Source organism: Oryza glaberrima, chromosome 2, assembly GCF_000147395.1.
Source record: "Oryza glaberrima chromosome 2, OglaRS2, whole genome shotgun sequence".
In the NCBI taxonomy this organism is placed as follows: Eukaryota; Viridiplantae; Streptophyta; class Magnoliopsida; order Poales; family Poaceae; genus Oryza; species Oryza glaberrima.
The window spans coordinates 23481158-23507633 of record NC_068327.1 but is presented as its reverse complement, the minus strand read 5'-3'; the positions used below and the strand labels follow the sequence as shown (position 1 = coordinate 23507633).

General features: G+C 47.0%; 5 protein-coding genes and 2 pseudogenes across 5 annotated transcripts; 4 read left to right on the top strand and 3 right to left on the bottom strand.

Annotated features, from left to right (window-relative positions):
• The first annotated feature begins 208 nt into the window (after nt 1–208).
• LOC127764549 (nuclear cap-binding protein subunit 2) lies at nt 209–3651 on the top strand. Its single transcript, XM_052289442.1, has 8 exons — nt 209–446; nt 557–780; nt 1792–1930; nt 2019–2052; nt 2308–2406; nt 2962–3015; nt 3090–3175; nt 3271–3651. Exons 1-8 carry the CDS (start codon nt 429–431, stop codon nt 3346–3348), a joined length of 732 nt encoding a protein of 243 aa, XP_052145402.1. The 5' UTR covers nt 209–428; the 3' UTR covers nt 3349–3651.
• Nucleotides 3652–3819: 168 nt separating this feature from the next.
• LOC127764548 (disease resistance protein RGA2-like) lies at nt 3820–5611 on the top strand. Its single transcript, XM_052289440.1, has one exon. It carries the CDS (start codon nt 3962–3964, stop codon nt 5501–5503), a length of 1542 nt encoding a protein of 513 aa, XP_052145400.1. The 5' UTR covers nt 3820–3961; the 3' UTR covers nt 5504–5611.
• A 2599-nt stretch (nt 5612–8210) lies between these two features.
• Nucleotides 8211–9271, top strand: LOC127762610 (uncharacterized; annotated as a pseudogene).
• A 2318-nt stretch (nt 9272–11589) lies between these two features.
• LOC127762609 (disease resistance protein RGA2-like) lies at nt 11590–12715 on the top strand (annotated as a pseudogene).
• A 333-nt stretch (nt 12716–13048) lies between these two features.
• Nucleotides 13049–15248, bottom strand: LOC127761855 (phosphatidyl-N-methylethanolamine N-methyltransferase). The gene is made up of 2 exons (XM_052286187.1): nt 14912–15248; nt 13049–13746 (listed from the first exon to the last, which is right to left on the bottom strand). Exons 1-2 carry the CDS (start codon nt 15163–15165, stop codon nt 13497–13499), a joined length of 504 nt encoding a protein of 167 aa, XP_052142147.1. The 5' UTR covers nt 15166–15248; the 3' UTR covers nt 13049–13496.
• Nucleotides 15249–15882: 634 nt separating this feature from the next.
• On the bottom strand, nt 15883–19234 carry LOC127761112 (uncharacterized). The gene is made up of 3 exons (XM_052285338.1): nt 18976–19234; nt 16742–17245; nt 15883–16498 (listed from the first exon to the last, which is right to left on the bottom strand). Exons 1-3 carry the CDS (start codon nt 19228–19230, stop codon nt 16256–16258), a joined length of 1002 nt encoding a protein of 333 aa, XP_052141298.1. The 5' UTR covers nt 19231–19234; the 3' UTR covers nt 15883–16255.
• A 3572-nt stretch (nt 19235–22806) lies between these two features.
• LOC127763313 (hydroxycinnamoyltransferase 2) lies at nt 22807–26476 on the bottom strand. Its single transcript, XM_052287969.1, has 3 exons — nt 26375–26476; nt 25811–26236; nt 22807–23964 (listed from the first exon to the last, which is right to left on the bottom strand). The coding sequence occupies exons 2-3, from the start codon at nt 26234–26236 to the stop codon at nt 23062–23064; spliced, it is 1329 nt and encodes a 442-aa protein (XP_052143929.1). The 5' UTR covers nt 26375–26476; the 3' UTR covers nt 22807–23061.

Sequence of the window (26476 nt, the reverse complement as noted above, 5' to 3'; positions counted from 1 at the left end):
AGGATTGTTTATTCCATACAAATTTCAAACAAAACAGTAGAATTCAATATTTTTCCTTTAATAAAGGGTTGTATGATAGGAGATTTTTCTCTATGATTAGAATCCTTAAAATTTCTCGTACCAATCCTCCCATTCAAGAGGGCCTAAAATTTAACGGAATTACCCCAAACTTAGAGTAAATCTCGTGAAATCGGAGAAAATTATTCATCTCCTTCCTCAGACTTTCAACTCACATCGCTCCTCCCGTCCTCCCCTACCTGCAGGCTGCAGCTCCTGGCCTCCCGGGCAACTAGGGTTCGGCAAATCCCCCGCAAGGAGGGTGAAACCCTTCCCCAAAACTCTCCAATCCCCACCCGACCTTCTTCGAAATCGGAGGCAAAACCCTAATCGCAAACAGCTCGTCCTCGCGCGGCCGCCGCTCCGCAGCAATGGCGTCCCTCTTCAAGGTACGGATTCCCCCCCCCCCCCCCCCTCCGAAACCCTAGCTACCCGAGCTCGTCGATTCCCCCTCCTCTCGCCCTTCCTCTGAGGCGGCTCGCCCGATTCGCTTTTCCAGGACCCGACCAAGCTGTCCGCGTACCGGGACAGGCGGTTCACCGGGACGCAGGAGGAGTACGAGGCGGCGCTGCAGGCGTCGGTGACGGTGTACGTCGGGAACATGTCCTTCTACACCACGGAGGAGCAGGCCTATGAGCTCTTCTCCCGCGCCGGCGAGATCAGGAAGATCATCATGGGACTCGACAAGAACTCCAAGACCCCCTGCGGCTTCTGCTTCATACTGTACCCTCTCCTTTCCTTCCTCAATCCGTTTTTTTTTTTAATACAAGAGATGTAGTTTGGTGCTATGTTCAAATTAAAGGTGCTGCTTCTGTTTTATTCTAGTATAAGCGGGTGTCCAAATGTAGTTTGGTGCCTTTTAAGATGTTTTTCTAATTCTATGCATTGATTTAACAGTGAAGGTGGTGGTTCTGACTTGTGACAGAGAAGCTAGGAGTTTTAGGAGTCTAATGTTGTGTTGGTACTGGCAAGAATGTGTGATTTTGCCTAGAATATGGGCAGTAAAGGATTCTATCTCAGTGTGGATATTTGGCTTGAGCAGTTAGATGTTGCTATTGGCTTAGTGAGTAATTTTGTAGTAGTGAGCTCGTATATGGCTCCTTGGAGAGCTGATTTTGGTCTGCTAGTATGGAGCAATAGCTAGCGCACCATGTTTCTTGCTATTTACCCTTTGTTTGGTTACTTTTAATCTGATGTAGTGTTGATTAGTCCGCTATACGGTCCAGATGTGTCTTGGTTGTCGAGGGGGCTTGGTTTAAGTTATATTTGGTCAACTGGTGATTTTGAGAGTCTATTGGGATCCATTTTATGCATTCAGGCACTTGTTTTGGTGTTTTGTGTTCGGGTTTGAGGTTTTGTATGCTGGTAGTTAGCCATACTTGTGTACCTCTAATTCGAAATGTGGCATCATCTTGATCTCTGATCTGTTAAGGTTAGAGTATGTCTTTTTTGTTCATTCAAAAAATGTACACCACAGTTCCTTTAACTGGTGTGCATGTCTTGGGTTGCTGGCAGAAAGGCACCCCTTGAATTATCAATCTCCTATTAACCTTACAATTATGGAAGGGATTATTCTCTGATAGGCATATATTGCTTTATTGTCTTGTGCATCGGGCATGTTGTTAGTTTATATTGGATTTCTTGGAAGATGTAAAAATGGCATTTATCTAGGTTGAGCCAACGGTGTATATGCTGTTAGCCTACATATCGTTATGATACCTTTCTTCCTTTCAGGTACTACTCCAGGGAGGATGCTGAAGATGCGGTCAAATATATTAGTGGAACAATGCTTGATGATCGCCCAATTCGTGTTGATTTTGATTGGGGCTTTGAAGAAGGCAGACAATGGGGTCGTGGACGGAGTGGTGGACAAGTATTACCATGATCTTATTCTGCATGAATAACAAATCTATGACATTTGACCATATTTTTGTTGATAGTTCCTGTTTCTTTTTTCATAGGTAAGGGATGAGTACCGCACGGACTACGATCCTGATATCCTTTGGTACTATTGAATTATCATTTATTACATTTAGTGCGGGGCTATGCTGGTATAGAACTCAGAAACCCTACCGTGTTAGTTCATATTGATGAAAATGTTACCTGTAGATCCATCCATTCACTATTCCTAAATATGGCAATTCAACTATCTGCTGATTGTTTCTTAATAGTGCTCCTTTAAATTTTGTATGCCTTTACCTGTTGCTATATCTTTTCTGTTGAGTTGGCTACTTCCTTAATGAATCTTACGAAGAGGTGGCTATGGTAAGATGGTTCAGAAAGAGCTAGAAGCACAACGTGAATTAGTTGACTATGGAGGTGCTTTTCAACCTAATGCACCACCTCAATGTAAGTGCTGAAAGTTTTGAGGACTGTACCTTAAGCCTTTAACTACATCCTTGTATAATTTTCATTTGTGTCTACCTTATTTAGAGAGGTGCGCTTGGCTTTCGTGTATCACTACAGTATAATTGCATTGTTAGGGATTTGCATGTGTGGCCTCTTGATATATTTTTCAGTTGGAAGTATTTTATGCTGAAACAAGTTGCTTTATAACTAGTCCGATCATATTTACATGAAGTTAACTTTCATACATATTGTAGTGTTTTTTTTTATTCTAGTAAAGCATAAATAGACATTACACAGTCCAATGTCACCGTTTCTCTGGTGACCATGGTGTGCCTTTCCACTATTGACTCCGATCTCACTTGTCAACTTGAGCTGCATTTTACCTGTCGTTTGCCACCAAAAAGCGTTGGTTGACATTTTGGTTCACTGCTTTATTTGATTCAATCCTTGGCAGCATACCGTCCAATCAATTTACTGTTTTATCTTCTGTCCAAACATGTTCCTGATTATGTTTCATCATTTTTCACAAATCTTGACATTTTTTTAAATATGCAGATGACAGAGGTGACAGGAAGAGAGGGTATGGAGATTCTTACCGGAATGACAGAGGTCGCACATCTCGCATATTCTTGGTTGTTCTTTTCTTTCCCCATAGCTAACACAATCTGGTGTGCTGCCACCAGATTACCAACGGAAACGTTACCGGAACGATGAGCGATCTTCGCAAAGAGCACCTGACTCTGAGTTCAAGAGAGATGCAAATGATTCGGTATTAGAGCCTGCATATGTATCATCTGGCTTTTCCTGTACTACCCCTTTGGAAAAACGAGATGTTTACAAAGTATCTCATGGTTATGTTTGCAGGAGAAGAATCCTAGGTTTCGTGAGAAAGGTGATTCTGATGAAGAAGATGATGATTATGATAAGAGACGCCGGCGCTGAACTTAAAGAAACAATTGCTGACAAATGCAAGTGGGCAGTTGCAGTGACTACAGTAGTAACGCGCATCGAGCTTATGTTTTTTACCCTGTTGTGTACCGTATAACTATGTCGTCAGCTCATTTCTATGGTGCGGTTCATCACCACATGCTTGCATAGGTTTCGCATGCGACTGGGAATGGATTATGTGTTCATTGACACTTCCGCTTTTGTATTGACCTGTTATTTAGGTTGGCAACTAACTGATTTTGGTCAGTAACACTTACCTTACGGACTATCTGAAAACTGCCGCCTTGAACTTGCAAATACTCCGTATATGATTTGCACAGTGTAATCATACGGTGTTTTATCTCACTTGTTCCTGGTGTTAAGTGAAAATGTTGGTTTAGCGTTTGTTAATTATGAAACTTCGGTCAAAATATATAGGGTCTAATGTGAAAATTACTCATTATTATTGAACGAACAACTGCGAACCTTCCTGCGGCTTTCTGATACAATACTACGATGTTGATTTCGGTGACATTGTGCATTGACGTGAATAGATAGCGAAGTCGAGAGCAAATTAATCTGTGAATAATCACTTCTCTGAGGCCGGCCGGCCGTCATCGATCAGGTCATGAAGATCGTGGAGGAGCTCCTTCCGGCGCTGGCCGCCGACTTGACTAGCCGGCTCGTCTCCCTGCTGATCCGCGCGTACCGCAGGCGCGCAACCACCGGCGTGGTGGAGGACGACAACCTGGAGAGGCTCCGGCTGCTGCTCCTTGAGCTGCACGCTGCCGTCGACGAGGGACAGGGCCGGCACATCACGAGCCAGAGGCTGCTCCTGTGGCTCCGGGAGCTCACGGAGAGCATGTACCGGGGCTATTACGTGCTCGACACCTTCCGCTACCGCTCCGTCTCCATCCAGGCGCAGCAGCAGGACGACGCTCGCGGCGCTGCCGCCAAGCGGCTGCGCACCAGCGCCGGCGCCGCGGTGCGCCTCGTGCTCGGCAGTAGCAGGGACGACGACTCGTCCCGTGCCATCGCCCGCGCCCACGCGCATCTGCAAGCCGTCCTCCAGAACGTGAGCCCGTTCCTCCAGATGCTGGGCACCTACCGGCGGGTGCCCCGGAGGGTCAGCGTCGACACGGAGAGGTGCGTGCTGATCGGGCGTCACGCCGAGAAGCAGCGGATCGTCGCGTTCCTGCTCAAGGAGGACGAGGCGGCTGCGCACGTCGTCGGCGTCCTTCCGATCGTCGGCCCTAGGGGCACGGGGAAGAGCATCCTCATACACGATGCCTCCCACGACGCGAGAGTGCGCGCACACTTCGCGGTGATCGAGCACTTCGGCCTCGACGAAGTGCTGCTGCACCTGCACGCGGCCGGCGCGGGCGCGGCGGCCACGGCCACCATGGACACGTCGAGCCGGAGCTCGGAAGATCACCCGATTAGCATTAGGCACTACCTTGATGCAGTGCGCAGCATCGCCCGGCAAGAGCGCTTTGCCCGGAACAGGTCTCTGCTCATATTGGAGGACGCCCCGGCCGAGTTCGCCGCGGCAGCAGCCGCGTTCCTGCCAATGGCGCGTGGGAGCAAGGTCGTCGTCACAAGCGAACACGACCAAACCGTGGCGGGTCTCGGCAAGACGGAGGAGGTGATCAGAACCAAGAACAAGATGTCCAAGGAGGAGTACTGGTACCACTTCAAGGCGCTCGCCTTCCGCGGCGAGGCGGATGATCCGGCGCTGGCAGCTACGGCTAAAGAGATCGCGGCCGCCCTTAACGGGTCGTTCCTCGGCATGCGAGTCTTGATCGCCTTGATGCGATCCAATCCACGGGAGAGCTTTTGGCGCGCCGTCCTCCAGCGTCTCGTGGATCACAGGATCTACGCTGACATGGACTACGTGCAGGAGTTCGCGCAGATCGGCCAGATCGCTCTCAAGCTTGTGCTTCCGATGCGACTCACGCTTCGCAGCTGCTCCATCACCAAGCAGGGAAGCGATCCTCAATTAGGGCCTAAGCTTAATCGCGTGGCAGGAGGGATAGCTTACAGTTGTCGCGGCGATGACTCCGGGTACGTGGATGTCATCCTATGCAGATCACGCATCCCTCCCTACGAGATTTACAAGCTATCCTGCGTCATGGAGAAAGGGATGGTGCATGCGGGGCAATGCCACTAAGGTCCATCTAGGACGCGCGTCCTGCATAAAATGAATTTGGTATCGTGTAACAAAACCATGTTTTGCTTGCTTCTAGCCATGTGATAATTTGTGTCTTGCTTGCGTATGTATGGACCCAGTTTGTTCCATTGATATGTACAGAAATTGTGAACTAAATGGAATTTTCTTTTTGTATCACTACTCGTGTTTTCTACTAGCGATATGGGCATTTGACTACCGCTTCCTGTAAATTTGAAACCCAGTTACACCATGGGTTCATCATTAATTCAAAAATTATGTACGCAATCAAGTGAACCTCAGATGAACATTTGAATCAAGAATGGCATGATATAGAGAGTGGGCAATGGTTCTCAGATAAATATTTGGTCTGATCCGTGGTTACCAAGGGGTCAGACAAGAATGCCAATAACACTGAGGGGGAATAATCTTCTCACAGAAGTGGAGAAATTAATTGATCCGAACATAGGGAGCTAGGATGTGAAACTGCTATCATAGATATTTTGGGCTGAGGATGTTGACATAATTCTCTAATCTGATCGATCCTTGTGCATATTGAGATGGATGATATGCTAGCATGATACTATGATGAGAACGGCTTGTTCTCGGTGAAATCAGTGTACAAAGCACAACAAAATTGGGAGTGGCAGAGACAAAGGAGGGGACACGCATATACTTCAAAAGGGAGTAACGAACTTGATTCTTTTTGGAAGTAGATATGGAACATGCGAGTATTGGGAAACGTGAAACATTTTACATGGAGGCTCTGTCATAATAGCTTGGCTCTAAGGGTTAACATGCAAAACAAAGGAATGGATCTATATACTAGATGTGTTATTGCAATCGAATGAATGACGCTGGCCATCTCTTCTTTAAATGTGCATTCGTGAAGGAGGTCTAGCAGGAAAACAATCTTAATGGTTTGAGAATGGAATTAGCAATGCACACATTGGGAAGAGATGTAATGGAAACAATCTGGTCTCGGCTCATCAAGGAGGGGATCTTAGCAACAATCACCCTATGGCAACGGTTGGGGGGGGAGTGAAATAGAGCAAGGGAGGGTGGGAAGATAAGAACCCCAGCTGAGCTAGCGTACAATATAGCAACACAGTCGGAGGAATTCCTAAAGCTAAATCAGAAATAAAGAAGTAGACGCAAGGAAACGCTGAGAAGTGGTGCAGACCGGAGATGGAGTAATGAAGATAAATTCCAATGGTGCTTTTGATCAAATACCAGAATGGAAGGATGGGGCTTCGTCATTAGGGACCATTTTGGTCTGGTTTATTAAAGCAAGAGCGATGCGAGCTCAATTTTTTATGGATGCTTTTCATGGGGAAGTTCTTGCTTGTGTAGCTTGTATCAAAGCCGCTAGCGAATGCGGAATCAGAGGGTGGTAGCTGAAAGAGACTCAATGATGCTGAAATCTGCGTTGGAGGACAACACTTTTGCTCTATCGGTGTCGGGCAACGTTATCTGTGATCTGAAGAGTTTTGTGAACTCTAGTTTTCATTCTTTTACTATCAAGTATTGCCCTGAGGGCTGTAATCAGGTGGCGCACGCTATTGCGGCACTGTGTTGTAATATTGAACTCCATGACATTCTTAGGCGGGATGATATACCACCTGAGGTGGAGGTGATGGTGACCAGTGATCTCACTAGGTCCGAGATAATGGAAATTTTCCATGTCACAAGAAAAAAAAAGGCGAACCTCACCATGCTGCATTGGTCAAAACTAGTTGGACTTGTACTCGAACTCAATAGTCTCCATGTTAACACTCGTTAGAGTAATCGTCGTCCTCGTCATGCTCTTGGTAGCAGTCATTGTCGTGGTTGTACAATTGGAGATCTTCCGACACCAGTGAGCGGCACGATGGGCACACCCACTTGTCCAGGCACGTCCGATGGTAAGCGCGCAAGCAAGAGAGCTGCATGGCCTCCTGCTGCCAAGCACGTACATCATGTAGCAAAAATATGGCACATCTTTTTTTGATTCAATCGACCAAGTTCAGACTTTCACTCATTGTCAGACACATCCAAGAACAGCAACTAATAAGTGATCACTCATCAGGAGAGCAGCTTGGCACGGGTGGCATGATCTTCCTTGCTTTCCACCCACATCATGAAAATGTAGCTGAGGCACCAGAGAAAAACATAATGGAAAGGAACCCAACAAAGCGGTACAACAAGGCTGAGCATGCAGCCAACATATTGAGGGTATTTGATATAACCGAGTAAGAATTTTGTCACCCATAGGATTTTCTTTCCGAATCTAACACCGTAGTAGGTGCCAGATTCACCGAGTAATTTGCACACTCTGAAGACAAATCACATATAGCAGCCACAAGCTAACTAACTCAATGGTGATTAACTCCTTCTGTCTTTGTGGTAAATACAAAATATAGTCTACTATAAACTGTTGTGTATTATAATCATATTGCCAAATGCTCAAATAATACTCCCTTCGTCCCAAATTATAGGGCGCCCCATTTATAAGGAAAATCAAACTTGGTAGTTTTTGACTAATAATCATACTAACTACATCTATACTAAGTATTATGTATGCTATATCACTATATTCATATTTTGAAGTACTTTCATGTGATGCTAATTTCATATTTGTTGGGATCATAGAATGGAACAAAATACTGGTCAAAGTATGTTATTGAAGACCGTGTAAAAAATATAGGCCTTACAATTTGAGACAAGGAATATGTGCTACTGGCGGGTGCCCCGGAGGGTCAGTGTCAACAGGGGGAGGTATGTGCGAATCGGGCGTCCGCCGAGAAGCAGCGGATCATCGCGTTTCTACCCAAGGAGGACAAGGAGGCTACACGGCACGGGAAAGAGCACCCTCATGCACGATGCCTCCCACGACGCGAGAGTGCGCGCGCACTTCGTGATGATCGAGCGCTTTGGCCTCGATGAAGTGTTGTTGCACCTGCACTCCACCGGCGCGGGCAGAGCCGCCACCACGGACACGTCAAGCTGGAGCGCAAAAGATCATCGGATTATGCACTACCTCGACACGGTGTGAGACATCGCCCAACAAGAGCGTTTTGCCTGGAATAGGTCCCTGCTCATACTGGAGGACTCCCCAGCCATCGTCAAATTCGCCGATACAGCGGGGTCCCTACCAATGGCACGTGGGAGCAAGATCATCATCATGAGCAAACACGACCAAACTGCAGTGGGTCTCAGCCCGATGGAGGATGCTATGAGAACCAAGAATATGTCCAAGGAGGAGTACTGGTACCACTTACAGGCGCTTGCCTTTCACTCAGCGACGGATGATCCAGTGGCGCTGGCGCACCCAACACAGGCGGCTACAGCTAAAGAGATCGTGACCGTCCTGAACGGGTCGTTCCTAGGGATGCATGTCTTAATCGCCCTGATGCGATCCAACCCAAGGGAGTGCTTTTGGCGCGCCATACTCCAGAGCCTCATGTATCTCTTTTGCTCCTCGAACTCCAAGAGGGTCGAGGCCGACATGGACTACGTGCAGGAGATCGCCCTGATCGGGCAGATCGCTCTCAACCTTGTGCTTCCGATGCGCCTCACACTTCGCAGCTGCTCCATCACCAAGCAAGGGGCGATCCTCAATTAGGACATGAGCTTAATCGTGTGGCAGGAGGGATAGCTTACAGTTGTCGTGGCGATGACTCTGGGTACGTGCATGTCATCCTGTGCAGATCACACATCCCTCCCTATGAGATTTTCAAGCTCTCCTGCGTCATGGAGGAAGGGATGGTGCACGCCGGGCGATGCCACTAAGGTCCATCTAGAGCGTGCGTCCTACAGAAAATGAATTTGGTATTGTATGAAAAAAACCTTGTTTGCTTGCTTCTAGCCAAGTGATAATTTGTGTCTTGCTTGCATATGTATGGACCCGGTCTGTTCCATTGATATGTACACAAATTGTGAACTAGACGGAATTAATTCAAAATTATGTACACAATCAAGTGAACCTCAGATAGATATTTGAATAAAAAAATGGCATGATATGGAGAGTAGGCAATGGCTCTCACATAAATAATTGGTATGATTCGTGGTTACCAGGGGGTCAGACAACAACGCCAATAACACTGAGGGGAATAATTTTCTCAGAAAAGTGGAAGAATTAATTGATCCTATCACAGGGAGCTGGGATGTGGAACTGCTATCACGGACATTTTGGACTGAGGAGGTTGACATAATCCTATTGATCCTTGTGCATATTGAGATTGATGATATGCTGGCTTGGCACTATGACGAGAAAGGCTTGTTTTCGGTGAAATCAGTGTACAAAGCGCAGCTAGATTGGGAGTGGCAGAGACGAAGGAGAGGACATGCGGATACTTCCAATGGAAGTAATGAACTTGGTTCTTTTTGGAAAAGCTATGGAACATGCAAGTACCAGGAAAGGTGAAACAATTCACATGGAGGCTCGGGCATAATAGCTTGGCGCTGAGGGTAAACCTGCAACACATAGGAATGGATCTTTATACCAAATGTGTTATTGCAATAAAATGAATGAGGACGCTGGCCATCTGTTCTTTAAATGTAAGTTTGTGAAGAAGGTCTAGCAGGAAAACAATCTTAATGGTTTAAGAATGCAATTAGCAATGCACACATCAGGAAGAGATGTGATGGAGAAAATCTGGTTTCGCCTCATCAAGGAAGGGATGTTAGCAACAATCACCCTATGGCAATGGTGGGGGGAGCAAAATAGAGCAAGGGATAGTGAGAAGATAAGAACCCTAGCTGAGCTAGCATATACATCATAGCAGCACAGTCGGAGAAAGAAAAGAAGCAGACGCGGGGAAACGCACAGAAGTGGTGCAGATTGGAGATGGAGAAATAAACATAAATTCCGATGGTAATTTTGATCAAAATATTCCAGAACGGGAGGATGGGGCTTCGTCATTAGGGACCATTCAGCTGGAGCAAGACGAGCTCAATTTATGATGGATGCTTTTCATCCAGAAGTTCATGCCTATGTAGCTGGTATCAAAGCTGCGAGCGAATGCATAATGTAGGGGGTGGTAGCTGAAAGAGACTTAATGATGCTAAAATCTGCGTTGGCATGCAACACTTTTGCTTTGTTGGTGTTGGGCGGCGTCATCTATGATCTGAAGAGTTTTGTAAACTCTAATTTTAATTCTTTCACTATCAAGTATTGCCCTCGGGGATATAATCGGGTGGCGCACGCAGTTGCAGCACTGGGTTGTAATATTGAACTCCATGACATTCTCAGGTGGGATGATGTACCACCTAAGGTGGAGGTGATGGTGGCCAGTGATCTCACTGGGTCTGAGATAATGGAAATTTTCTATGTCAAAAGGAAAAAAAGTGAACCTCACCCTGCTGCATTGGTCAAAACTAGTTGGACTCATACTCGAACTCAATGGTCTCCATGTTAACATTCGTAAGAGTAATCGTCGTCCTCGCCGTGCTCCTGGTAGTAGTTATCATCATGGTTGTACAGCTAGAGATATTTCGGCACCGGCTAACGATGAGCACGTCCGCTTCATGGACACCCACTTGTCCAAGCACATCCGGTGGTAAAGCGCTAGCAAGAGAGTTGCGTGGCCTCCTGTTGCCGAGCACGTACATCATGTAGCAAAAATATGGCACATCATTTATTGATTCAATCGACCAAGTTCAAACTTTCACTCGTTGTCAGACACATCCAAGAACAACAACTAATAAGTGATCACTGATCAGGAGAGCAGTTTGGCATGAGTGACAGGATCTTCCTTGCTTTCCACCCACATCATGAAAACGTAGCCGAGGCACCAGAGCAGAACATACTGGAAAGGAACCCAACAAAGCAGTGCTACAAGGCTGAGGATGCTACCAACATATTGAGGGTCTTTGATATAACCAAACAGGAATTCTGTCACCCATGGGATTTTCTTTCCAAATCGAACACCGCAGTAGATGCCAGACTCACTGAATAACTGGTACACTCTGAAGAGAAATCACATATATCAACCACAAGTTTACTAACTGAATGATGATTAACCCCTTCCGACTTTGTGATAAATACAAAACTTAGTCTACTATAAACTGTTGTGTAGTATACTCATATTGCCAAATGCTCAAATAATATGTGCTACCGGCGGGTGCCCCGAAGGGTCAGCATCAACACAGAGAGGTGTGTGCCGATCAAGCGTCACGACGAGAAGGAACGGAACATCGCGTTCCTGCTCAAGGAGGACGAGATGGCTGCGCACGTCGGCATCCTTCCGATCATCGGCCCTAGGGGCACGGGGAAGAGCACCCTCATACACGATGCCTCCCGCGACGCCAGAGTGCGTGCGCACTTCACGGTGATCGAGCACTTCGGCCTCTACAACGTGTTGTTGTACCTGCACACTGCTGGCGCAGCTGTGGCCGCCACCATGGACACGTCAAGCCGGAGCATGGAAGATCACCGAATTAGGCACTACCTCGATGTTGTGCGCAACATCGCCCAACAAGAGCGCTTTGCCCGGAACAGGTCCCTGCTCATGGCACGTTGGAGCAAGGTTGTCATCACAAGCGAACACGATCGAATCGCGGGCTTTGACGTGATGGAGGAGGCGATCAGAACCAAGAACAAGATGTCCAAGGAGGAGTGCTGGTACCACTTCAAGGCGTTCGCTTTGTGCGGCGAGGCAGATGATCTGGCGATAGCAGGTACGGCTAAATAGATCGCGGCCGCCCTGAACGGGTCGTTCCTACGCATGTGAGTTTTGATCTCCCTAATGTGATCCAACCCACAGAAGCGCTTTTGGTGCGTCATCCTCCAGCGTCTCGTGGATCACATGATCAACGCCGACATGGACTATGTGCAGGAGTTCGTGTGGATTGGCCAGATCACTGTCAAGCTGGTGCTTCCGATGCACCTGCTGTCAAGCTGGTGCTTCCGATGCACCTGATGCTTCAGGGCTGCTCCATCACCAAGCAGGAAGGATTTGATTCTCAGTTCGGGCCTGAGCTTTCTCACATGGCAGGAGAGATAGCTTACAGTTGTCGCGGCGATGACTCCGGGTACGTGGATGTCATCCCGTGCAGATCGTGCACCCCTTCCTTCGAGATCTACAATCACTCCTGAATCATGGAGGAAGCTAAGAATGAATTTGGTACCCTATACAAAATCATGTTAATTTGCTTGCTTCTAGGTAGTACTATTTGATTTGATGAAATTTACGTCTTGCTTTGTTCTATTGATGTACAGTGCCTGTGAACTAAACGGAAATTTATTTTTGTAGTATCACTAGTCATGCTTCCTAGGCATTTGACTACCGCTTCCGTGAAATTTGAAACCCAGTTACACCATGGGTTCATCAGTAATTAAAAGATTATGTACAAAATCCAGTGAATCTCAACCTGCTGCAACGATCAGTGCGGATCTACAGCAGTATGAGCGGTGTCAAGCGACACCGACGACTTTCGGCAAAATCTATAACAAAACTGCTTATCCATATGTTATAACACTATGATCTAAACACAATTAACATACTACAATACCGATAAACACGTTATGACACCAACGAATCGATTTTCTGGATCCACCACTCCGTGTTAACACTCGTCAGAGTAACCGTCGTCCCTGTCGTGCTCCTGGTAGTAACGCCGGTGTCCGGTCCAGAACGAGTGCTTGGCAATGGCGGCGGCGCTGCGGCAGAAGTCCTCCACAACGGCCGCGCACTCCGCCGGGATGCCGGCGGCAGCGACCATCTCCTCGGCCTCCCGCCTCTTGCTCACTTGCTTACCAGGACGAAGTCGCCGCTCTCGTACGTGAACTGGCCGGCGAATTCTGAAATATACCTAGCTCTGAAACAGTATAGTACATATACCTAACTGAAATATGATGCGCCAAAACGGCTGCTAATCACTTGGCAGCAAAAATATGGCACATCTTTTTTATTGAATCAATCGATCGAGTTCGGACTTTCACTCATTGTCAGAGAGACATCAAAGAAGAACAGCTAAGGGACAGCCTGCTACAGATTCTACGGCAGCTAACTGATCAGGAGAGCAGCTTGGCACGAGTGGCAGGATCTTCCTTGCTTTCCACCCACATCATGAAAACATAGCCGAGGCACCAGAGAAGAACATATTGGAATGGAACCCAACACAGCAGTGCCACAAGGCTGAGCATGCTGCCAACATATTGAGGGTCTTTGATATAACCAAACGGAAATTCCGTCACCCATGGGATTTTCTTTCCAAATCGGACGCCGTAGTAGGTCCCTGACTCACCGAGCAGCTGGTACACCCTGAAGAGAAATCGCATATATCAGACACAAGCTAACTGAATAATGATGAACCCCTTCCGTCTTTGTGATAATTGATAAATTAGAATTCAGTCTACTAAACCATTGTGTTTTATACTCATATCCACCAAATGCTCAAATAATATGAGTTACAAAAGTGGCCCTTTCAATTTTCGAGAATATAGGGAAGTGGTCATCCAAAGAACAAAGCACACATGCTGCTAGACTGAGACAGGATGCCAAAATCAGAATATAAACAGAGTATGGAGCTTGAGTGCCTCCTTGACCACCTCAAACTATTTCCTACTGGTGTAAAGAGTTGCTAGAAATTCCAAAATAGAATGCATAGGAATTAGCATAAAAATAAGTTAGCAGTGACTAATCCCCAAGGTAGCGTTTCCACAGTTATCAAACTCAATGAGTCGTGGATTAGCATTTTTATGGTTAAATCGTTAACAATTATAAACAATTTTAAATGTTTATAACTAATATTGAAGGCCTTATCTTATTTCAAAGTTTGGAAATCATTTAAGGAAGACAAGGTTTTAGGACAAAAAAAAAACAGAGCGAAAATGATAGTGTTAAAATGTAAAACAAATACTACCGAGAACGGGACAGTCAGTAGATGCATCAGTCCATTATAGAGCATTACGAGTACACATCAACTTAAGATGAAATTCGTCCTATTTTTTTCATATTAGATGAGAGCATTGCTTGTGCTTTTAAAATTATACTCCAGCTATATTTTTTTTTATGTGTGTGTGTTTTGCTGATGCCATTCTGACAAATCATAGAGAAAATTCATAAATCAGTAATAATTGGTAGATAGAAGCAGATGATCGTTGATCCTGCTTGAAAATCGTCGCATCCCTAACTCTCCCTTTGTCCCTTTAGCATACTGCTGATTCTGCAGTCTGCAGCACTAAATCGGCAAACGACCAACAGGGCTATGACCAACACAGATTTATACAATTGCAAAATTTTGGTGCTGAACTACTGATTGGTGGATTCTTTATCATGGAAAGATCAGAGATGGGAACAAATAAATTACACCGAAAACCTAGCAACACAAACATAGAAACTAGAAAGTCGCAGACGATCCGAACGAGGGGATAGCATCGCGTCCGACTGTCGGAAGAGGGGTTTAAGGGGATATATCTTCGCTTACTTGAAATTGAGGTACTGGCCGACGGCGAGGAGGGCGACAGAGTACAGCGGCGGCGGCCAGGAGAAGGAGGCGACGGAGGCGAGGGCGAGGAGCTGCAGCGCCTTGAGGACGTGGGACACCTGCGCCATCCGGCGGCACGGGTCAGCGCCGCCGCACAGGTCGACCCACCGCTGCGGGTGGTTCCAGAGCGCCCAGTAGAACGGGAACGGGAGCAGCACGCCGACGGCCGCCGCCGCCGCCGCCGCCATTTCCATCTCGGTGTCGAAGAGCGGTCACGAGGGGCTTGTGCAATTTTCGTGTCGTCGCGACGGCACACTACTGGGTCACCTGGGACGACTCACACTAGACATCCTGACATGGGGAAATTTTACTATTTGCCACTCTTGGGACATGGCAATTAACGATTTGTCACACCATATCTATAACATGTGGGCCCTCATGTGTCTATAATATGTGGGTTCAGTGGCAAATCGTTAAGCACTACTCGTAAGAGTGGCAAATAGTTAAAAGACTCCTGACATGTGTAAAGTCTACTAGTAATTCTTCACCGTCACTTGGTTGCTAACTATACTGAGCAAATGATGCCTTTGTTTCAAGAGATTTCTCAACAGATTTAAAACTTAAACGCTGCGGCAAGCATGTGAGATAGTAGTACCATCCTAGGACAGCTCAAAAGTACTTCGTCACCATTAGGATACAAGTCTCTGTAAAGAACAGCATGTGAGTATTTATGTTTAATGTTTTTCAAGAAATCCAGTGCATAGCCTGCTTCTTGATGGCAAGTTGCAAGACTGGAGATCTTCTGTTTTTGTTTAAGGTTTCCCATGAAATCAAGTGCATAGCCTGATTCTTGATGGCAGGTTACAAGTCTGGACTGGGAAATTTCTAGATGGTGATCGAGTGACCGGTAGTCCACAAAGACCACAAGCACACAAGGCAGCAGGCACGCTCCAGTAGTTAAACAGAAGAAATAGACAAGAAAACGTATTTGCAGCGAAATGTTGAAAGATTGGAAACAAGAAATAAAAAAGAGCGGATCGAATTCTCTACTGTTGTTTTACATGATCTCCAATACTCCCAACCGATCAAAAACCAAACCAATTTACCTCAGCTTATCATTGCAACTGCTCGATGAACTGAGAAAATTTCCTAACCATAACAATTGACCACACGCAGAGGAAACAGAAATTTTGAGGCAATATCAACACTCAGCGTCAACAGCAGGAAGTGGGAACGACACATTTGAGTCAAATTTCTAACTCTATCCTATTACCTGCTTGACACATTCCAGAAAAAACATCAAAATTTCTGGATTTTTCCTGTGAAATAAAAAATAAAGCCCCATCACTCAGCATTATCATCATCAAAACCATCATCTTCAGCCTCCTTGACCTTTTGAGGTGCTACGCTATCTTCAACCATCGCAGGATCGTCATACACGGGTTTTTCAGGGCCTGGTCCTGCAGACACCTTGACCATAGCAGGGCGCAATAGTCTCTCCCCAAGTATAAAACCCTTACGAAATTCCTGAAGGATGACCCCTTCTTCATACTCCACTGATTCTTCTCTCATAATAGCCTCATGAAGCTGAAACAGAAGGTGCACAAACAATTCTTATTAAGAAAAGTAACACCCTTTGAAAACCCAAGAAATTTTGGAAAATAAAATAGATTCCTACACATATCCAGCCCTTTATAGTAGACTTATCACCCAAAACCATGGAAGGCACAAAATTTAAAAGAGACATGGAAATTTTAATATTTGAGTAAATAAGTGTTTGATTCAAAAGTTAACTGGATTAGTATGTCATGTGCTGCTAACAATGCTTACCATAGGATCAAATGGTTTGCCAACAGTCTCCACATCTTCAACTCCTAGTGAGTTCAGAATATCAATAAATTGCTTATAAATGCTCTGATAGCTGTTGTTTATTTTTGTTTCTTGCTCAGTTTCCACCTTTATTTGTGTTTTTGCTCTTTCAAAGTTGTCGAGGACAGGCAGCAAGCTCTCTATAACTTCCCCTTGCACATTTGTCATCAACGAAAGCTTCTCTCTTTCTACCCTTTTCCTGTAGTTATCAAAGTCAGCACTTATCCTCAAGATACGGTCTCGCTCAGTTGTCAATTCTGCGCCTAAGGTACTGATTTTGCTCAAAAGAGAATTTTTCTCCTCCTCAATAGAGAATAAAAAGTCCTCTATCTCAGCGACTTTTGTTTCATCATCATTAACCAAAGCTTCCTTGTATGATTGCAATGCTGTGACAATAACAGAGGGAGTTTCTTCTGTGGCTGCAGCGGCATCATCTGCACCAGTTTCTCCAGTTTCAGAATCCTCCTGTGACATCAAAAAAGATGTCTAAATAAGAAGCCAAGTGTTTCTATTGACAAGGGTCAACTTCTTTTGCTTTTATATTAGCAGTGGAAGTGAAATAACATACTGCTACTGTGCTACATGCCACCTCAACAACTGTCAGTATTACATTTATACGACTCTTCAGCAGAATGCAGTTTCTTACCTCAAATATTGACAAAGAGATGCACTACACTCTTGTGCTATAAACCTATAGTATAATCTGCACAGGCCCTCGTGTTAAAAACTGGAAAATGAAATGGTCGCATTACTGACCTACTATATAATCTAGCCTTGCTCTTACAGAATCTAAGGAAATAGAACAGGATAGCTAAATGTGACTAGTAAAGAGTCAGAGAAAAGATTTTTGCAACAATGCAATAACTACATGTTATCAAGTAACTCGATTGCAAAATACACATGGGCCAAAGATAGGAAACATTGAGAAAATAAAATAGCATCTTCACACGTGTAAGCACAGGGAAGTGTGGAAGGCACAGCTAAAATGCATTCATAATACTGAAGTTACACAACAACTATGGCAAACACTTACAAGTACTGATGTACAAGTTCCTAAAAGAGGACCTATGCTAAATGTGATTCCCCAATAGATCAATGACATGCAAAATAGGTTGGAAATAATCCCATATCAGCAAAACTTTGCCATTTCCAGCCTTAGTCATGAAAAAGAACAGATCCTTCCAACTTTCATACTCCCTCCATCCACAAAAGTTACACATATCACTTTTGTCACCAAGACCAAGGAGAAATTAAATCATCTTGGATGTTACAAAATCAAGTAGTGAATGCAAGCATGCAACCAATGAGTATTTAAATGACTCCTTGGGTTCTAATCAAACATTTAATTTATCTCTTCATTTATGTATTGAATGTATAAAGACTACAAATAGGAACAACTTATTTGGAAAAACTCAAATGTGAAATATGTCTAACTTTTGTGGCGGAGGGAGTACTGCACAACGGCTAAGCTAAATAAAACATTTATTTATCTTGACCGGCTTGAGGACCACATGGTTATGCTGAATGCAAATTAAGAAAAGTAACTTACTTTAGAATGTGAACCATTAGAAGTCAGGAAAAAGTACTTTAGTTGGCATTCCATTAGAATTTTACCAAACTAATTAAATCAGGTGAAACAAAAATCCTACATTGAGTATTAAATTCAATCATTTTATCATCCATCATGATAAGCCAAGCTTTCAGTGCCAACTTTTTGCACAGAACATAGGTAGTGCAGAACTTTTGCATCACCCAAATAAAGCACAGAATGGGATTTCTTTGTTAATTGACATAATAGCATATAGAAAAAGCTGATCAACTAAACATAAAACCACCCACAAGATTCCTGCATCTAAAGCCAGTTCGCATTAATTCGATGGATACATAAGCTTAAATGAGATATGGTACAAACAAGGTAGATACTACTTGTAAACAATTCGTGCAGAAAATGCTAGTATGAAGCGATCAAATACCACACCATGACCTAAAAGAGTTACTAATACACAAAACTTGTGTATCCTACGGATGAGCAATTTGTGGTTCTGAACCAAGCACTGCTATCTAGCTTTTATCTGATACGCTACAAAAATTACAAATCTAATATGCCCTCTTCAAAATAACTGCTTATCGATCGGACACAGTAGCTACAGCAAAAATTACCCCCCGAGGGGGATGGGGAAGCAAGCCCCTCTCACCTCAGTCGCCGTCTGCGCGGCCTCGTCAGCCTCGGTGGCTCCTACCCACGGCCGCCGCCGCAGCAGCGGGCCCGCGACGAAGCCAGGGACTCGCCGAGCCGCCGGCGGCAGGAGCGGCTGCGCCCGGAGCGGCCGCGCCGCCGCGCGCCTGGCGAAGGCGAGCGACGAGGCGGCGGAGGACGGCCGGCGCGGATCCCGGGCGGGAGACGGCGGCGGCGGTGCGAGCGCGGCGGCCGTGCGGAGGAGAGCAGCCATGGGTTGGGGGGGGGGGGGGGGGGGGGGGGGGGATTGGAGGGAGGGAGGGGGGCGGAGTTTGGCTTTGGCCGCTGCACGCTGTCGCTGGCTGGCTATCGTCGACTCGAGCAGCGCGCACGGCACGGGGATAACTCGCGCGGCGCCGGCTCGGACGGACGAACGGACGGACGGGATGGATGGGTCGAGAATAGAGATGGGCGCTTCTGGAAGGAGGCAGGGGTTGGCCGGTTCAGTTGTTAGCCTGCTTGATGGGTCCGGTCTATGGAGAAGTGGATGGGCCCTGGACTGGAGGCTGGACTCTAGCCGGTGAGGAGAAAAAGGATAATATGCCACTCTATATTGTGGATTTCGACGAAATGCCACCCAATATATTGCAAAAAATAAAATATCACTTAATAGGTTATTTTTGTGATATTTTACAATTTTGAAGAGGTTTAACACAAATATACCCCTACTATGGAGGGAGAGAGGAAGGGAGAGAGAGCCGGATAGGGGAGTCGAACAGCGGCGGCCATGGTTGCCGGTGACGGGTGGCGACGAGGGAAGAACGAGCGCCGTCTGTGCTCCCGCTAGCGGTGACAAGGAGAGGAAGAAGATGCCGGTAAGCGCGCGAGGGTGGCACTGGAGGGAATGAGCACACGTGCGAGCAGCGCTGGAGAGCCCATCGCATCATCGTCATTGCCTCCTCCTCCCTCCCGTCGGCGTTGCCCTCCTCACCCATCACCACCGCCGTCTTCCTCCCCCATCGCAGTCGTCGCCTTCCTCCCTTGTCGCAGCCGCCGTCTTCCTCCCTCTTCGTCAGCGTCTTCCTCCCCTATCGCCGTTGTCTTCTTTCCCCATCGCCGTCGCTGTCCTTCCCGATAAGCGCCGCCGTCTTCCTCCCCCTGTCCGCACGTCGCAGTCCGCCCCCGTGCGCTCGCCACCCGCTGCCGGCGAGCATGAGCGTCGTCCGGGTCAACCTTCCGCTCCTCCCTCTTCCTCTCTATCCACAACCAGAGGTATTTTGGTCTTAAAATCCTTCAAAGTGGCAAAATATCCTTAAAGTAACCTATTGAGTGGCATTTTATCCTTTGCAATGTATTGGGTGGCATTTTATCTAAACCCACCGAATGGAGTGGCATATTGTCCTTTTTCTCGCCGGGGGTGACAGGGCTGGAAGCCAAGAGAAGCAACAGGTAAACAGGGTCATATGTTTTGTCTCAGTGCCGCAAGCGTGAACTATTTGGACGAAGTACGAAACGTGTTCTATCAAGTGAAGGGAAGAAAACCAGTCTATGGCACACTTTTTCTTTTAAGATAATGAAAAAGAATATTCCGACATTTGCTCAACAAGCTACAACCAATTATTACAATGTAACAAAAAAAAAAGAAGTTCACATGAATAAAAAAGAAGTCCATGGCACATATGTGTGTCAAACATCGCTCACGTAGCCAAGCAAGCTAAAGCACACCATGCCCATCTGACAATTAACTAAATGATATGTTATCTACTTGACATCACAAGACCATGCCGCCACAAGTCAACACTAAGTAGAGATGGCAATTGCCCTGTTGGGGTTAAGTCCCCACCAGGTACCCGCCCGCTCGTACGGGGACAAAGGTACATTTTCACCCGTGGGTCTGTCAAGGAGGGGCTTAACTCCTTGCGGACCAGGGTGGATTTTTGTTTTCACCTACGAGTCTTTGAAACGGTAAGGTACATTGGATCATCCTACAAGTCCATTGCAAAAGACAATAATCCTACTAATAACCCAAGGAAAAGCCCTGCTCATCCCAACCTTATCCCTACATCCCTTCCCGCAACACCTGCACGTTGCCAGTTGCTTCGACTTTGTTGCCCTAACAAGTTGAGTTGCAAAGACGCAAAGTGGCTGTTGTTCCCCTCAACCCCATAGTCGTGTCACCATCTGCTAGTCTTCTATTTGCTCTCGCACAACCATGTTGCGCCACTATTTATCCTCCTCTGGACCCTGCTCCCTCGTTGTCCGCAGATGAGGCTTTCGGCTAGCTGTGAGTGTTGCTTCTGCATGGTCATGCCATGCCGCCAGCCTGCCATCCTCCTCCCTTAGTGTTTGCTTGTCCAACTATCCCCTCACCCACACAGGAGCATGTCCGTCATGGATGGTCCACACCGCTCACTAGGAGGAGCTCAAGATACTATGCTCAACAGTCAGCGAGGCGAATGACACTCAGAGACGCGAAGGTGCAAATGGTGGGGCCCTGGCGGGGGTGGGGATCATTTCCTCCGGTTGTGGGTTCTGGGACGGGGTCATTCCGGTCCAATTCGGCCTCGACCCATTCCGTTGCCGCCTCTAACACCAAGGCATGATGAATTAATGGTACAGTGGCAATGATGAAGGCAACAATGGTGCCAATGAGTTACAACACACTTTTGTCCAATTATCCTCCCTTACACATGGAGCCCATAGTTACCCTCTTGTTATTTTCATTTGTCTAATGATAAACAAAAAAAAAAAAGTGAAGTGAGCATAGCTTAACTGGTTAGATTTCTTGTGGTGAAACCAATCAACTTGGATTCATGTACTAGATTTGATATGAGTGCTCGCATTTACAACTAATTATTATTTTAGTGATATGCGATGTATAAGTCAACAACGAGATGTTCATGGTAACTTCGTAAATCTCAAGATATACCAGCACAATCTTTCCAAGATATCGATAGGGATAGAGTATGCATGTGTCCGTATTACGAGGGTTTTCGTTTGTATTGCGTTCTAAAAACACAAAGATCATCGGTTATTCCCGCTAAAATCGGTTGATCCCACTTGGACCACATTTGGCACGTGTACTGCCACAAATATACCCACGTACTACTGTTTGTCTGCTGTACTGCATCCGGGTTTAGCATGATGTTTGGTCGACTATTGAGATGGTCAAGAGAGCAGGGCAATAACTGTTATTCTGATAAGGATGCATCTTCTTTAATAAGACAAGTGGGATGCACGTTGTCTGAAAACAGTTCTACCTTACTGCTCACCCTGTACCTTGCGATACTAATCCTACACCAAATTTTCTCTACCATTTGGTGCCATTTTGACCGACGATGAGCACGAGTTCTACGTGCCAAGACTCTTGAGCTAGACCGACACTTTTGATCTCATTCTCACCAGCCCAAGTGATTAGTGCTTCACTTGTCCCTTTTTATCCAGCTGAAGTCTTTTTGGTTGCTTCCACACTTGCACACACCTGCCAGATAATCCGTGAGATACGACGGCTACGAAATCGCAATGAATCGGGTCCCATACTCCAATCCTCACCTACTGACCACCACCAAACACCAACTAGCTCCCTCAGAGTTGCTTCACGTCTTCTCAACCTACTCCCTCTCAAGCCTCCAGTTTTTCCACGCCCTGATAGGTGACTTGAGCGCTGGAATTCAGCCTAACTCCGGTCCCATGTCGCCACGTCAACCGCGCACTTGGCCACGTATGCATGTGGTTCATTAGGCCTCGCTTGGAATGCTGTAGTTGAGTACGAAGACCGTTTCTGTTTGTAAGACCTGCATATGCGATTTCTGTACTTTGAGAAGCTGATAGGCGAAGTAAACCACCGCGATTAACCTTATTAACCCTCTGTGTTTCGTAATGTTTACGGATTAATTAACTGTTCACAATACAAATACAGTTGGCACAAAATGTGTCCTGCCCAAAAGCGGGAAGGCAGGAAGGGAAAAATTTGCAGGAACTAACGTGTGGAATCAAAGAATCGTTGCTGCATCCTACCGATGATAGGCTGTTAAGAACCACCCCCGCCTCCTCTCCATGCATGTGCGCGTTCGTGCGTGCGTGCGTGTAGTTTGATTTCAGAGGATCAGAAGTCGAAGATCATCTTGCGGAACTTCTCCATGTGCTCGGCCTGCAGCGAGATGGCCACCGACAGGCTGCCGTCGCCGCTGGCGCTGGGGAGCACGAAGGCGAGCCCCTCGTACGCGATGCCGCCGGGGCCCATGAACACCGGCCGCCCCCAACCGAAGTCGGCGTCGTGGATCGGCAGCCGCACCCAGCTGGTGAGGCCGAGGTTGGGGCACCGGAACGTGTGCGCGCCGCGGACCAGCGCCGACAGGTCGGGCTGCAGCTCCAGGTAGTCCAGCGCCGACCGGCAGTAGCCGTTGTCCATCCTGTCCAGCGCCGACTGGATCGTCGCCGCGCCGTCCGCCAGCGACCCGGTCACCCTCCCGGCCTCCGCGAGCGGCGTCGCCGTGAAGATCACGTTGCCGAAGTAGCCGTCGGGCAGCGACGGCTGCAGCCGCTGGCGTCCGTCCGTGGCGCAGTACAGCTTGGTGGGCTGCGCCGCGGGGAGGCCCCGGGCCAGCGACGCGCACCGCCACACGTGCGCCGCGAGCACCGCGTACGTGCTGTACCGCGGCGCGCCCTCGCCGCGGGGGAGCTGGGACCGGAGGCGGCCGAGGTCGGAGCGGGACAGCTTGAAGATGTCCACGGCGGTGGGCGGCGGCGCCGGCTTGGCGGTCAGCGCCTGCGGCGGCTCGGGGGCCAGCATGGCGGGCGCCGGCTGGTACTCGACGTGCGGGTGCGACGGCGCCGGCGGGTCGCGGGCGCGGACGAGGGTGCGGTCGATGAACGGCATGACGGCGATCGGGACGCCGCGGCAGAGGTCCGCCCACGAGTTGATGAAGTGCAGGCCGGAGAAGCCGTCGGCGACGTGGTGCTGCATGCCCACGCCGAGGGCGACGCCTCCGCACTTGAAGTGGGTCACCTGGAGCAAAATGGCGCCAAAGTTTAACCAACCGCTCTGTTCTTTCACAAAGATTACATAATTCTTTTTACAGAGTTATACGTGACCGAGACTTCTTTAATCTCCTGAGAATTATTAGAGTGGGAAAAAAAAGGACGAGATCACACAGCACCATGTGCTTAAGGGAAGACACAACTTCTTTATTGCACCTACCGTTTCACTAAGATACCTCTAGTTCAACTAACGTTACCAAATTAAATTCCAATCGTCTAGAAGCAATTCATTTGACCTCTTGTATCTCAACGTACTTCCTCTGTCCCACTAAACGTGTATGAGCGAATGATTGCTTAGAATAATACCCAAGGTCTCGGTCATGGCAAGCCAACTTGGATGTTGCAGACCACCTTACATGCCTGAACTCAATTATGGGATCATAGATGGAGCCTAGACAGAAAATATACAGCTGGAGAACCTGATTAAGGGCAGACTATATGGAACGATCAATCAAATTAAGGTTTGCTTGCTAGCACAAGCAAAGACAAAGAAACATTTATTTTTGAGCAATTCTATGATGATCCTTGAGGAGATACAATGAGACCTCGGTACCAAGAGATACCAAATTTACAATAAAAAAAGTGGTACCTCATTATACCTTCTCAAGTACCGTAAAATTGCTTTTTATTTTTTACATTCTAGCTGGTACATCATTGTCTTTCAACCAACATGTGTCGTGCATCCGAAGAATAAGATGTCCAGCAAATAACTAACATTTTGTTGTTTGGTTAGGCCGTGTTTAATTTCCCCCCTATTCTCAACTTTCCATCACATCATATCACATCAAAAACTTTTCTACACACATAAACTTCTAACTTTTTTTCTAAACTCTCAATTTTCTTTAAACTTTTAACTTTTTTCAGGAACTAAACACACCCTTAAGCTCACTCTATCTCAACCGGGTCAGGGGGTCACCCATGTGGATGCTGATGATGTACCAACTGGAGCAGTTGTGACAATTGTGAGGCTGTGCACAAATATGATCTGGCAATCTTATCAAACAATTTGTTCGCTACTTCGCTTTCATGTTTGACAAAAGAAACGATGATAGCTCGCAAGTCACAACAACAGCGAGAAGTCGGACTCAAGTAGGTAGAACACCTTCCCCAATTCTCATGGTAGTTTTCGACTTGTCTAGCTGTCAGAATATATGGTTCTAACCAAACAATTACACGGCTAGGTTGTTTTCATGCTGTACAATTTCTTTTAAATTTCCCGCAAAAAAACTTTTAAATTCATATGTTCCAAATTGATGGGATCTAATGACAGGGTTCAACTGTGCGCAGGCCAATCATTAGTCATTACCGTACTCAGATAATCGTTGACATGAGACATGTATTAATAGAAGGCCTATAAAAACAGAGAGCATATGTGGCCATTCCAGGAAATTTCTAAGGAATAAAGCTAATCATTTCCATAGAAAATTCCAGTACTAACAAATGTTTTCTGGTATGATTTTTTTTCTTTTCGATTCATACCAGGAATAAATTAATGAAAATTCCTATATTAAAAAAAGCCTACAAATGCTAAAAATTCATACGTGTTTCGATAATTCACATAGGTAGGTTGGTCGGCAATTTGGCACCATGAATGGAGGCTTCACTCGGTCTAAGCTAGAGCTTGATAGGGTCCAATAAAGAAAAAAAAAATGTTGGCATGATGCGGCCAGCCACTAACCACCTAGCCATTGAATCAGAGATTGTTGCATGAGTGTTGACTGGGTCGTCGCCCGCAAGCAAGCGAGTTGGTGGCGGTAGAAATAGAATAGATTTCTACTACGCGTGAGGAGAAAAAATGGAGGAGAATTGGATACCTGGAGCACGAGGATGGGGAAGGAGGAGATGCCGTCGGTGTAGTCGACGGTGGGGATGAGGCGCTTGAGGTCCATGGTGGGCGCGAAGTCGCCGAAGTCGTCGACGGTGGCGCCCGGCGCGTCGGCCTCGACGAACAGCACGCCTTCCCCGTTGCAGTCGATCTCCACGCGGCCGTCCTCGTCGTGCGCCAGCCGCCCCGCCATCGGGTAGAACGGAACCAGCGCCTCCGCCAGCGCCCGCCGCATCCTCTCCCCGTCGAAGTAGCTCCCGCCCTCCGCCGCCGCCGCCTCACCGCGCCGGAAGAAGTAGACGCTCGGCGTGTGGAACCGCGGCACCACCAGGTCCAGGCTGGAGTTCCACAGCCTCACCCGCGGCGTCTCCTCCGCCGGCCGCACCATCGTCGACCCCCGCACGTTGATCTTCATCTGCTCGCATCGCACGCAACACGATCATATCAATCAATCAACCAATCAATCGGTCGAACACCTCACCGGCAAACCAGCAAACGGATAGAAACATCCAAGCAAGCAAACGAGATGAAAACAGAGAGCATTCCAACCAACCTTCGCCGACGCGGGGCAGATCTGGGAGGCGAGATCGAAGGCCTTTGGCAATGGACAATGGTGGAGTTGTAAAAGTATGTTAGGTAAGCAGCTCTTGGGGGA

Bases quoted from the DNA above. Each gene is read 5' to 3' on its own strand.
- LOC127764549 (XM_052289442.1), top strand. The intron at 781-1,791 runs GTACCCTCTCCT...TCTTCCTTTCAG, and splicing joins TGCGGCTTCTGCTTCATACT to GTACTACTCCAGGGAGGATG. The intron at 1,931-2,018 runs GTATTACCATGA...CTTTTTTCATAG, and splicing joins GTGGACGGAGTGGTGGACAA to GTAAGGGATGAGTACCGCAC.
- LOC127764548 (XM_052289440.1), top strand. From the start codon at position 3,962: ATGAAGATCGTGGAGGAGCTCCTTCCGGCGCTGGCCGCCGACTTGACT.
- LOC127761855 (XM_052286187.1), bottom strand. From the start codon at position 15,165: ATGGAAATGGCGGCGGCGGCGGCGGCGGCCGTCGGCGTGCTGCTCCCG. The intron at 13,747-14,911 runs GTAAGCGAAGAT...ATTTCTCTTCAG, and splicing joins GGCCAGTACCTCAATTTCAA to GGTGTACCAGCTGCTCGGTG.
- LOC127761112 (XM_052285338.1), bottom strand. From the start codon at position 19,230: ATGGCTGCTCTCCTCCGCACGGCCGCCGCGCTCGCACCGCCGCCGCCG. The intron at 17,246-18,975 runs GTGAGAGGGGCT...TTGATGTCACAG, and splicing joins CCGCGCAGACGGCGACTGAG to GAGGATTCTGAAACTGGAGA. The intron at 16,499-16,741 runs GTAAGCATTGTT...CTTCTGTTTCAG, and splicing joins GCAAACCATTTGATCCTATG to CTTCATGAGGCTATTATGAG.
- LOC127763313 (XM_052287969.1), bottom strand. From the start codon at position 26,236: ATGAAGATCAACGTGCGGGGGTCGACGATGGTGCGGCCGGCGGAGGAG. The intron at 23,965-25,810 runs GTATCCAATTCT...ATTTTGCTCCAG, and splicing joins TCCCCATCCTCGTGCTCCAG to GTGACCCACTTCAAGTGCGG.